This window comes from Lutjanus erythropterus, chromosome 13 (assembly GCF_056507025.1).
Source record: "Lutjanus erythropterus isolate fLutEry1 chromosome 13, fLutEry1.hap2, whole genome shotgun sequence".
NCBI classification, from domain to species: domain Eukaryota; kingdom Metazoa; phylum Chordata; class Actinopteri; order Lutjaniformes; family Lutjanidae; genus Lutjanus; species Lutjanus erythropterus.
In genome coordinates, this window is record NC_139329.1 from 35076150 (window position 1) to 35088983 (window position 12834).

The window sequence follows — 12834 nt, forward strand, 5'->3', positions numbered from 1 at the left end:
AGTTCAGTAGAAAGAAAATAGTTCCTACATGAAACTGCGTGCAGAAAGGCTTGTGGTTAAATCTTAAGGGGTGCAAGGATTTCAATATTATGTGGAAAATGAATCAAAATGAGCTTTCAAATTCAAGAATCAAATCAAACGGCACAACTGGCAAGTCTCCTCGTATTCGCCCCTCCTTGGGGCATCTAAAGATGACAAAGTGTAGTTTACCAGCTGTTAAGTCACACTTGATACACAGACTCTTTCAGGCAGTGTTTACATCAAATTGAATTGTGAGCTCAAAATCAAAAGACATTAAACGGCAGATACGAAGAATCGAGACATTGATTTCTGGGTGAGACACTGGTGTTAAGATTTTTAAATAAATATTTTTGGGCACTTAAGGCACCACAAGGAAATTGCCATCTAGGTATGTTATATTCAAGAGAAGGCAAACAGCTCTACAGTTAATATGTCCAAAACTTTAACTCACATCAAAACTATCTAGATGGATAAACAGCACTATAGGCCAGGGGACAAATATGAATTTTTGATTTTGGGGTGAACTATCCCTTTAACAAACTGCAAAATTGTACATAAACACGTACAAGACAAGAAAAGTTCATACTTCCATACAAGTTTATGATAAAAATCCAATGAAACAACATCATTGATTCATACAAAGTAGCATAGTCAGCCAATTCAACTTAAGCTCTAATAATAAAAAAAGAAAACAAGATTAAATAAAAAGGTAGAAAGAAATGCATTCATCAACATGTCGCAATACAAGAGGATCCTTATCTTTTCCTACAACAATCTGACAAAAAATATTTCAGTTACAACTTGGCAGTCTTGTTCCACAAAAATACACAGAATAATAGTTTAAAAAATTAAAGGAAAAAAAAAAAAAAAAACATTTAGATGTACTTGAATAATTGCCTTGGCCAAGAGGAACACAGAGTAAATATTAAAAAGTCTGAGTCCGTTGTTTGATATTCTGCAGACGGGAAACCAAACCCCCCTACCCCCCTCCTCCAAAAAACAGCAAAACAGACCTGGATGTGCAAGCTGGGAAAGTGAAAAAGACGTGGAGACCAGTTAAAAAAAAAAAAAAAAAACCCAGAAAAGTAGGTGACAAATAGTCCATCTTGGTGCGGAAAAGATCTTGATGTGATGCAGTTCAATGAGCAATATGTACTGTGTGTGTGTGTGTGTGTGTCCCTCTCAGTACAGTCGGCCTCGGCTCCTGTTGCCTCTGTTTCCGAAGCCTCGTCCCCGGCCGCCCCTGAACCCGCCACGCTGCTCTGTGGTCGACAAAACAAACAGTTCAGTAAGGTAATTCAGTAATTACCATTTAAATGTCATAATATTATTTTTAACAAATATTTTTGACCGGTGTTTCATAAGATGGATGGACAGATGACCGTGTGAAAGGGACACTACTAGCTGCTCTCTTATTTAAGGAATAGTCCATCTGCTCAGTATTACATGTCAAAGTTGGCACAGTGGAAAAAAACATCAGTTTCTTCTCTGCAAACTTAAATACACTCTTAGCAGATCACACAATCACAACCTCCTGTCTCTGAAGCTCATATTAGTATACATGGCTATTTATAAGTACAGTGAACAATCATATGGATCATACAGATCTACAGTGGAGAAGTGGATCATGCTGCAGGTACACGTGGAAAAGTTTGATGCTTCTTTGACGCTGACTGAAATTAGTTTATTTGGTGTGAATCTAAGCCGACTGTAGCCGCCGTCCTCCACTAAGGAGCAGGCTACAGACTCTTTAGAGTTACCCTTTTGGCCAAAAAGGAAAAAAAACTGCCCAAAGCCACAGCTACTACATTCTTTCTCTCTACTTTTTTTTTGGTTTTGACATCGACAGCTAGGTGATGGTGACTTGAGACAAGCAAACTGGCAAAATTTAGAGGAAAAGCACCACACCGTAGACATAGGTTACAACCCACATTTTAGTTGACAAAATATTTTTGACTTGGTGCACAGGCTCACATTTTTACAGTTGGAGAAGAAACTTCGGACCTATAACAATGACAAATGCAAATCCCTTTTTAAATAACTGTTTTTCATTTCCATAAAAAATTTTTGCAAGTCAAAAGGAGCCAGTGGAGAGAAGCAAATGAGCCACAGGTTGCAGAAGTGTCAGGGCAGTATGTGTTTACCAAATTCCATCAACAGTGACAGTTTCCTTACAGTTTTGTGTCAACCAAACCTTTAATATTTCTTCTTAATAGTTTAATCAGAGGTCTCTATAAAGGCTAATCAGAAGAGGGTCCAAAATTAACATCAAATGCAGGAGGATGTTGTTGCTTCTGCCCTCTGCTGTCTGTGTTGGAGTTTGACACACACAGACTTCATGGTGCATTCAGGCACACCTTGTAATCTATGAAATCCACATCGCTCTGTCTGGTAAAGTGCATGGCCACTGACATGGACTTCACTGTACATTCAAGTGCACCTTGTAAACTCCAAAAACTACACTCAAAAGGCCACAAAGGCTGTTTAAAACTGGAATGTTTGTATTTTTTGTCATTTTCCTTTGTTGAAATACACAGGCCTAAATCTGTCAAGATTTTCTTGATTGTTCACTACAGCATTTTTAATAATTCAATGCTAAAATCGTAACAATATCCCGTTAATTTCTACATAGGCAGATTTTTAAAACTCTAATTAAAAAAATCAAACTGTTATTGGTAAACTCATCCATATTTTTGTATAACAGGTGCCCAAATACCTCTGAGATCATTTTCTAATTCTTTAATATTTAATATACAACATTAAGAATAGTTAAATAAAACATGATGCTACATGATAAATAGGAGACTTCAAACAGACCTTGTGATCATATCGATCGATACAACTTCCAAAAGTGCTGATCGGAGCACCCTTATCAGATGTGATTATAAAATAGTGAGTTTCATCTTGCCCAAAGTGCAGTATGAAAAAAGGTGAACATGCTGCACAACAGTGTTTACAAAAACAAAGAAAAATAAAGGTGCAACCAAGTGTTCCTCACCATAGTTAAAATTGCCAATCGTGGCACTGTACTTGCCACTGGGGGGATTGTAGATTTGCCGTGCGTCCCTCCGGGGCTGAGGAGAGATCTGTTTTTTTGTGCTGCCACCCATCTCCTCACCTGAGGGGCGCTTGGGCCTGCAAACACAAAAGAAAAGTAGATGGTGATCTAATGGGGCATCGAGGACAGTCAGCTGCGGTGTGAATGGCTTCTGACTGCTAAATCAAAGGTGTATCCATCACCTCTAACTAGAGCAACAAAAAGTGGGAGCAGACTTACGCTACTGCCTCTGCCTTCTGGACGGGTTTCCAGGACAGAGTGACTGTGCTCTTGAATGATGGAGGGTTGTGGAAAAGATCCTGGAATGAAAATAAATATTGAGACATTAAAAAAAAAAAAAAAAAAAGAACTTTTTTAGTTTACATTTAATTGTCATGATTCTCTAAGTAACCAGAAAAATCCAATGCAACAATCCTTACAATAAATACTTCCCTGTTTTTGAAACTATTAGGAAGGTACTGGCTTTTATTTGGTGTTGTTACAGTGGATTACATTATTATTGTGATGCATTTCTGCTCAGCTTGATACATAAATCATGTATTAAAAAAAAAACAGCATAACCAAACCACAAAATATAGCCTGAAAAAAAAAAACACCACCAAACACCAAAAACCTAAAGCTGCAATCTGGAAATTTTGAAGTAACAGGTTTGTGTTGCAGTACATCATACAGGTGTTCTTATTTTTCTGGTTACACAGTGTATATGACCAACCCCTTACCTTGATGAGGACATTTATGTTGTTTGTGATCTTGAGAGCCACCACTTTGATTTTGTTCTAAACACACACAAACAACAAATTAGTATTTTACAGCATACAAATATTTGACAGCAGAACTATCAAAATACATAATAGGGGTGTTGCAATTTCAATTTTAAATTGAAAATAGTTCAAAATGAGCTTTTAATTCAAAGACGACACAGTGCAGCTCAATGTCTGTTATAACCTCTGTTTAAAGAAGAATTTCAAAATGTACATGAGAGTAGTTGGGGCATAAAACCAATGATCTGTTAATCTTTGCAAGTCAAGACCATCAGCGCTTTAAAAAAAGAATTGAATCCTGACCTTAAAATCCAAATTCAAATTGAACTGCATTTGGAGAATTGTGACAACCATACAAAACAACTTTCACTGTGTTCTACTACTACTGAAGCGAAGCAACTTAAGTTTGAAATAGTCATTACCTCTTCCGTCTTCAGAGCATCTCCCGTCTTGCCTTGCAGTGCTACTCGCAACTGTCTGATGTAAACCTGCAGACCTCTGGCAAAATACTGTAACCTGTTAAAACACAAAGCATATTCAATTCCATGTGAAAAGCGTTTTGAGATAAAATGAACAAGGTGAGCTTTTCTTTAGATTAAGCTAAACCATCAAATACAAATCACATTTTGGTAAAAGCTCAATCGTTTCACTAATTATACTCTGCAAGACTCTTTTTGTGTGTCACTTCCTCACCTGATCTTGAAGTCTTTGAGGCGCTCAGCATCCACTTTGTCGAGGAGGAAGTCCGGCAGCTTCTTGCCCAGCTGGTGGAAGCTGAAGAGGAGACACTCCACATAGCTGAACTGCAGTTTGGGCTCCTCGTTTGCAGAGTTCTCTCCGTTCTCCACCTCTTCTGGTGGCAGAGGCATGTACTCCTATACAAACAGAAAAAAACCCCATAAAAAATGACTTTGCCAGCCCTGCTTTTGTGTCTAACAGCTTGGAACAAAGAAATATTAGCATTACTATTACAAATATTTCTTTTATCAATAATTGTGGAGGCTGCACTGGAACTACCTCTACAATAAGACAATGTGGATTTCAAATCTATTAGGACAACAGATTACTACTAACAGATAAACCTATGGGGATATATTTCAATAAATTCTGCCTTAATTTGAGTTTAACATCTGTGACTGTAATAGTAAAATGTAGGCGCTTCAAAAGCAGGTTGTTGGTGCAAATACCCAGACTAGATGGCACGAGGAGACCAAGGAAAGTAAATAAATCGTGCTCTTGAATATCACGACAACTGCTGTTAAAGTATCCTTATCCAAAAAAATGAATCCTCAGTTGGCTGGTGGTCCTGCTAGAAAGCTAACTGAGAGGATCAGCCTTGTGGATGCACATACATAATATGAATATAAAGCAAGAAAATGCAAAAAAATCTCAGAATGGAAAATCTGCCAATGTGTATTTTGATTATTAAGCGCATTTCCTCTTCACGTCCAACAACAACAGGACAGTCCGTTCTCACCAGCAGCTTGGTAAACAGCATGTTGAGGTTGGCCTCCAGCTTCTCCATGTCTCCACAGAACGGACTCATCTCAGCCAGCAGCTTCAGCACCTACACACACAGACACACAAATACACACACAGCTTTAGCAGATCCCCTCACACAGTGTAATGTGCATTGCTAATGAGAAACAGTGTTGCGTGGTGCAGACTAATGACCCATTAACAACATGCAGTTGGCCGACACCTCTGACAGGTGGCTGCCACGCTGACTTTGTTTACTACTACAACCGCTCACCAAATGTCAGACATTAGGAGTATCGACCTCACACCAGTGGCCATATTCGTCAGGCCCCTCAGGAGTGGAAGTGCTGAATCGGGCTGAAAAAATTCAGGTCGGGAAACTAGTCTTTTTGTCTAATGGCCACACTGGCTTGTAAACCACAACACTGACAGGCATCGTTAGTGTTTTTACTATAGAGTTGTGAAGTTTGAGGAGACAATGGTTCCCAGAGTGTTTCCCAAAATTCTGCATTTCCATTTTCTTATGCAACCCTAAAGATGCCAGTGACTGAGGTGGGACTACACGCATGCAGTTGTTGCGCTCAGCTGCATGCAGAGGAACATTTAACCACAAGCTGGTTGTTTACCCTCAGGGCTTTTCACCAGATATTATTTCAAGGTTTTTCAGAAGTATTGAGCATACAATTAGACAAACGAGACTTGACTTACACTACACGAGTTGTGTGAGGTTTTTAAACAGACGCTTTGCTGTTTTGAAAACAGCAGTACCATAACTTCAATGAGTCCAGCAAGCATTTTTTGGAATCATTCTACATTCGCACAAAAACACCGGCATGCAAAGAAAAAAAAATCTTCAGGATTTCTAGGCAACACAGGGTGAGTAACACAAATATGAAAACTTCATTGTCCACAATGTGGAAATTTGCTTTCAGTTTCATCATAAAACATATCCTAAGAAATACAACATTCAATCCATATGGCAGTACAATGTCTCCGCACACACAATTATAAAAAATACAACTAATGGAATAATACACACATCTCAGCAGACATATTAATAAAAATGCAACTCACAATACACAAGTCTACACTATACACCGTATCACATTAATCTATTGCAGCAAAGTCAGGAGCACCAGCCTGTATCCTAGTCTACAGGATCTTAATTTCATTAATTACCTTGACAGCACTTGGGACAAACGATTTCTTGTAGATATTTCTATTTGCCATCGGTTATCTGTAACATCTTCCTGAGGGTAAAAGTTCAAATTCACTGTACAAAGGATGTACAATGGATCTAAACACCACAATACATCAAAAAGGTTTTCATTGTTGCGGTTCATGGTTGCAGAATTCAACTACAGTTGAACCCAAATATAAAAGAAAACCTTTCAGTTTTCATTAGCAGTGCACCTCACAGAATTTGAAGCTTTGTGAGCCTTGCCTTTTTAATTGAAGAAACAGATATCTTCTAATGGACTTCTTAAACTTTTATAGTGATGATTTATAACAATTTATAGAAGTGCTCTAATTATGAGTCACATAACATTGTCATTGGGAAGAATTACTTCCAACACCAAAAATACTTCAAAGGTTTTTGGGGTAGAATTAAACAGCCAGCATTGGACAGAACACTTGGTACAGCTGTCACAAACATTTTAAACTCAAGACCAAGACATTTAAGCCTAACTTTTAGATTAGACTTCAACGATCCCAATGTCGAAATGACAACAGTCACGTATTTGACAGTTCAGAAATCCCCAAGACACTGCAGCACTGGGGAGGAATTAGCCAGTCAGACCAAATATTGAAATGTAATAAGGAAGAAGATTTTCCATCATTTCTCATTAGACAGTAAAAAGAATAACTCACCTCCAACTGAATGTCCAGCTCAGCCACAGGACTTGTCAGGGCGCTGAGGTTGGGCAGGACGTGTTCACAGAAGTAGGTTACAAAGCGTGTGGAATGGACATTTTTCTACAAGACAGGAGGAAAATATAAATAATTCACTCCAATTACATTAACCAGCATTAATCATCATGAAAAGGTGTGTCTATCAGATGAACAAATGTAAAAACAGAATATGCACTGTGTGCAGATCTTAATTAATCATTCTCATTTTAATCAATTCATTGTTTGTCCTTTTTAAGCCAAATATGCCAAACATGCTCTGGCAACAGTTTGTTAAATATGAGGTTTTGCTGCTTTTCTTTGTCTTATGTAATAGTAAACTGAATATTGTTGCATCAAGTAATTCAAAGTTGTAACTTTTATCTTTAGTGATTAATGAACTTAATAGGTTTTTCCAAAATAACTAATTCACAATTTAACTAAACAAAAGCCCAGGTCAACTGTGGTTTCTATTATAATTGAAGAGATTATTTCATTAGTGAACTTATTTGATGTTTAGTCTGTTGGTTGTACTCACAGAGAACAGGGGCAAGGCCTGGCGCGTGCACTGTAGCAGGCGGTCAACCGTATCAGGGTCCGCTGGGTTAAGGGCCTGCTCCAGGAAAGCCTGCTCCACCACCAGCTCCACCAGCTGCTGACGCCCGTTCACTGTCTGCAGAACCCGCAGGCCCGACACCACACGCATCAACAGCACAAACTCCTCTCCCGTCACATCTTCCAGCACCTGAGGAGGCATCAAGGAAGAGAAAGATATGCTTCATCAACATGTGAACCTGTCTGTTTTTACAAAGGTTGACTTCCACTAAATACTACATCATTGTTTGATCTCAATCTAAAATAGTGTATGAAAACTAAACATTTTTTAACAGGTGAAGGTGTACATGTAAACCAACTCCAGAGCCTTTAAATCAGATTTATTACTCACAAATTCACAGTCCATTTCCCTAATTTCCAAAACAAACATACATTTTAGAACAGAAAACAAGACTCAGACTACATCACCACAGAGTAGTTGGCAAAAATTACCAGCCAGGGTCAAAACAATCACGCAGGAGTTTCAACACATCCTGATTCCATTGTACGGTGTGATGATTATACAGGAAAAGGTCACTCATCTGTGATCAAAGATCACTAATCAATTCAGCACCATGTGCTAACCTTCTTTGTCTCTGCAAAGACATATTCCTCCACCTCCTTTGTCATGACATCCTCTGGCAGGGTCTTCAGTTTGGCGGACAGAAACTTGATGGCCCTTTCCCGAACGATGTCCTCGCCCTGCAGGATCTGAGAGAAGAGGCCTCCGAGAGTACCTGGACATCAAAAGACAGATGATGGGATTGTGTTGGTGCAAGTGAGTAACTACAAATTCAGTGGGATCACAACCCCAAGCTGAACTAGGGATGCTATGATCACAAAATAGGCTGAGAGACTGATGTCTAGTGTTGACGAATGAATATAGTCCAAACATCAATTTTTGCAGATTTAGAAACCCCGAGTACAGAAAGGACATTATATTCTGGTCCCGGTCCTAAACATTATAAATGGCTATTTCCAAAATTAAATAAAGTCTTTCAGATCTCCTGGCTGTAATTAATCAATCATGTTAGTAGGAACAATTCTGTCTAAACGAATATCCCGTAAACAGTTACTTAACACAAGCCTAATGACATGCTTTGTTTCTTATGGTCAGTCACACAGCCCTTAACAAAACAACACAGGTTACAACAAATCTTCCCAGCAAATAGAGAGAAATTGCACTGGGGAATAAATATCCAGGAGGAGGAAGATTTAGAAAGACGTTTTTCACAGTGTCCTGTTCTGTGTGAAGCATAGCAACACTTACCCTTAGCATCTATCTTGAAGATAGAAATAAGTGCTGCATTCACTTGGTTGAACTCTGCTGTATCATCTGAAATCACAAACAATTAAGAGATTCTACAGCAGCCATTCTTTAAAATGTTGATATTAACATAGAAACACATCTAAAAAATAAACCATCCCTGTCTAGGAAGCTGTTTTAAAAAACTAATTCAGTAGCCTACAAGGACATAAAACATCTTGAAGTGTTTAGCTTGAGATGTCAAATACCTGTCTGCAGAAGCTGCGTGAGAATATCGGCAACTCTGAGGATGTTATCGCCAGTTGCAAACCGTGGTAGCTCCTTTATGGCCTGCCGTCGAATCTGGTCAAAGACAAGAGCACAAACGCACAGAAGTTTTTATGATGGAATCGAAATGACTACTGTGAATCCATACAGTCAAGGGAGGAAACTCCACCATCAACCTAGGATCACACAGATGCCTCAATTTTAACCCAAGTGAACTTAAAGGCTAAGACAAACTCTGCACCTACCACAGAGAGTATATTAGATACCCATCTACATGTCCTTTAATACTTACCGACACATCTTCATCTTCACAAAGATCAAGCTGAGCATTAATGGCCGCATCAGCCAATTCCGGAAAGCTGCAGAAGAACTTGGGAATAAACTGTGCTGCCAGGCGCTTCTCCTTCGGGCCACCCTTCACGCCATCCAAGATCACTTGGTAGGCATCTTTGTGCTGGAGAATAAAAGACAGTAAACCTGTGCACATATGTATCCATTTACAGCCAGATTCAGAAAAGTTGGAACATTGTGTAAAATGTAAAGAAATGTTTTCAGTTATGTTTTACACCATATCACAGCTTTTTGGAATTGCAGTTTTACACCAGTGAGGTGGGAAATGCTCTGAAATTAGCCTGTTCGGGGGCAGAATGGGTACTCTGCTCTGGTGTATGATCATCCATCACCATGTAACTACCCATGCAAAGGAGGCTTCATTTATTTTACAAATATGGTTAATTTTAGTAACAAGGAATCAGCCTGTGAAAACAATCATATGATGTCCTATGTGGTTCTGAGGGGGCTGAGAAATAACACTGACAGTGTCATCAGGGCTATCCAGGTTCAACTGAGACACAAGTAGGGATGGGTATCGGTAATTGACACCCTTAAGGTGTCACCTAAAATAACTCAGCACCAAGTAGTATCGTAACTTCTCCAGTCAAACGATACTTGTATTCACTCAATTGTGAACCCAGATCTAGAAAAAAATTACCATATCTACAGCTACACTATTATTATACGACATCCTAAAATGTTCTGTTTTACTTACATTCCAATGATATTCAGTTTACTGTCAGAGAGGAGTAAAGAAAAGGAAATAAAGAAATATCCATGATTTAATAGGCTATAATCAGAGAAGTTTTATTTTTTTGTCTTTATTTACCCGAACTGATTAATCAATTATCAAACTAGTTGGCCATTAATTTCATAAGCAATCATTGCAGCGCTTGTATCACATGAAGCACGCTATTGGGACTGGCATCATAATGTTTAAACCATACTCAGCCCTGAATATTAGATGTCGATAACAGAAACCCTGCATTACAAACTGTGGGCATGAAGTTTGAGAAACTATAACAAAGATGCTGTGAAGTTGCGTTGTGAGCACACATTTTCTACAATAAACTTTAAGTCAGGGATTCTCAGGCCGTGCTGCACTGACCGTCCTTTGTTAATCTCTTGTGAACCCCCCTCATGTCATGTAAATACTACACTATGTCGTATGAATGCCATCTTTAACTGGCAGCCTTGTAAAAAATGTGTCTTTCGTTCATTCACAAGAAAATATCTCAAAAGACAATAGACAACGTGGCTTCACGTTTCTGATGCCCATGAAGACTGGATAGCTTCAAAGTTATGTCACGTACAAAAAGCCGGTGTGCGTCTATTATGGAGGAGGTGCCTCGTTTTTGCAGAGCCGCAAAAACCTGCCAGTTCACTAACCTGTAAACGGTGACTATGTGCACTTTGTACTGTAGTGTGAAACTCAGATTTGAAGTAAATGATTTGACGTAATTTTGTGACCGAACAAATCGATGACAAATAGTCACAAAGTTCCCATCAACTTTCAGAAGAACATTCCTTTGAATGAGCTGTATTGCAGTGAATACAACCTCGGCTAAATTGAGCCGATTTAAGTTTGAATGAAATGGTTTCGATAGTAAGAAAATAACTGCCTGCTTGATTTATAAATAATGAATCTCGAGTAAGTACCGCCTCTCGCAAGGGTCGCTATGGCGAGGCCATTAACATTAGCCCGGTCACTACGTTGGCTAGCTAGTTAGCCTAGCACGCACACAGCAATATTATGTCAACAAAGTTAATAACAGTGGAAGTAAAATGAGGTACTGCGGCAAAGCAACAAAGCTCTCGGTTCAACAGTGTTTGAAAATGAACACGTGTGTCTTTATTTACCTGGCCGAGGTTGTCCTTACTAGCATCAGCAAGGATCCCGTAGTTACGATAGAGATCCTCGATAGTGACCGCCATCAGCGTGCGTCCTGGTGCCTGCTGCTCACAGATAAGACCGCCGAGAAAAATGCAGAAGAAAACCCCTCTCGGGTCACTTTTTGCCCCGTTTCAGACGACTGTAGCACAAACAACGCCGTATTGTCCGAAGATACGATCTGCAAAAAGGGGACGGGGTTATGAAATTTCGAGAAGCCCGTGAATGAACACCCCCCACGGTCTGTCTTCCCGCAATCTCTAGTGTGCTGCTAAAATGCTACGGAACAATGCATACGGCGCATGCGCATATTTAGCCAATGGTGCGGGGAGTCACAACACATGTGACCGCTAGTGTGCGCCGAATTGGTGCGCAGTAAACATACTCAGTTTGCCGCTATGTTTAAGTGACATACAAAAAAAATGCTTTTTCATGGATAAAAGTTTGGTCTTTTGCCTTACAAATACTTTATTACTAATAATATTAGAGAGGTTTCTTTTAAAATCATATATGTTTCATCGTGCAAAGCATTTCTTCAAGAATTTTAGGGATGACATAAATATGTTCAACCTGAAACTGTGCCCTATCATTTTTGGCATTAGGTACGTTCAAGATGAACTGCGCCTCTCCTTGAGAGTAGACGAGATCAGGAGGCCGCAGCAGGAAGTGGAGACAAGAAGCTGCAGTCAAGTCGGACAGTTTTCAACAGACGTACGAGAGACTAGAGGAGGAGACACGAACATCCTGTTAGATCACCTGTAGGTTACCTGTAGTCTGCAGATCATGATCATAGCTGAAGAAATAAATTTAACAACATCAGTTTCAGTCTCCTTTTTCTTTACAGCGTTCAGTTATGGCCTGATTATTCTGAGTACTCACATGTAATTATAATTTATTTGCCATTTCCCCCCTTTTAATACACTTCACCTTTTGGACTTTGGTCCATGTCAGTGTCTGTCTTTCTGTGGACTGTTTGCAGAAGGACTGGTCCTAATTATATCAACACTAAAAGAAATAATAAAATTAGTATTTTGAGTCATTTGACAGAGTGTGTAGATAAACTGAAAGCTTGTCAAATGGAAGAATGGAAAGGAACAACTTCAATAAGAATTATAACAACATGATGATGCTGGTGATGAAGGAGGACTCCTGAAATCCAATTAAAAAGACAATAGGGCTCAGAGTAAAAGATATAAATAAAAAAGCTAAAACAGAAACAAAGTAAGACAAGAAGTGTCACATAGCCAGGGCCGCATTCAGCCCTGACAAAACA

The 12834-nt window shown here is 39.1% G+C and overlaps 1 protein-coding gene across 1 annotated transcript; it reads right to left on the bottom strand.

The window, feature by feature from the left end:
* Window positions 1–600: 600 nt before the first annotated feature.
* On the bottom strand, window positions 601–11857 carry api5 (apoptosis inhibitor 5). Its single transcript, XM_084734158.1, has 14 exons — window positions 11531–11857; window positions 9630–9791; window positions 9319–9412; window positions 9074–9139; window positions 8389–8540; window positions 7748–7954; window positions 7192–7296; window positions 5318–5407; window positions 4534–4715; window positions 4263–4356; window positions 3799–3855; window positions 3299–3378; window positions 3020–3156; window positions 601–1283 (listed from the first exon to the last, which is right to left on the bottom strand). Exons 1-14 carry the CDS (start codon window positions 11603–11605, stop codon window positions 1204–1206), a joined length of 1581 nt encoding a protein of 526 aa, XP_084590284.1. The 5' UTR covers window positions 11606–11857; the 3' UTR covers window positions 601–1203.
* Between the last annotated feature and the right edge of the window lie 977 nt (window positions 11858–12834).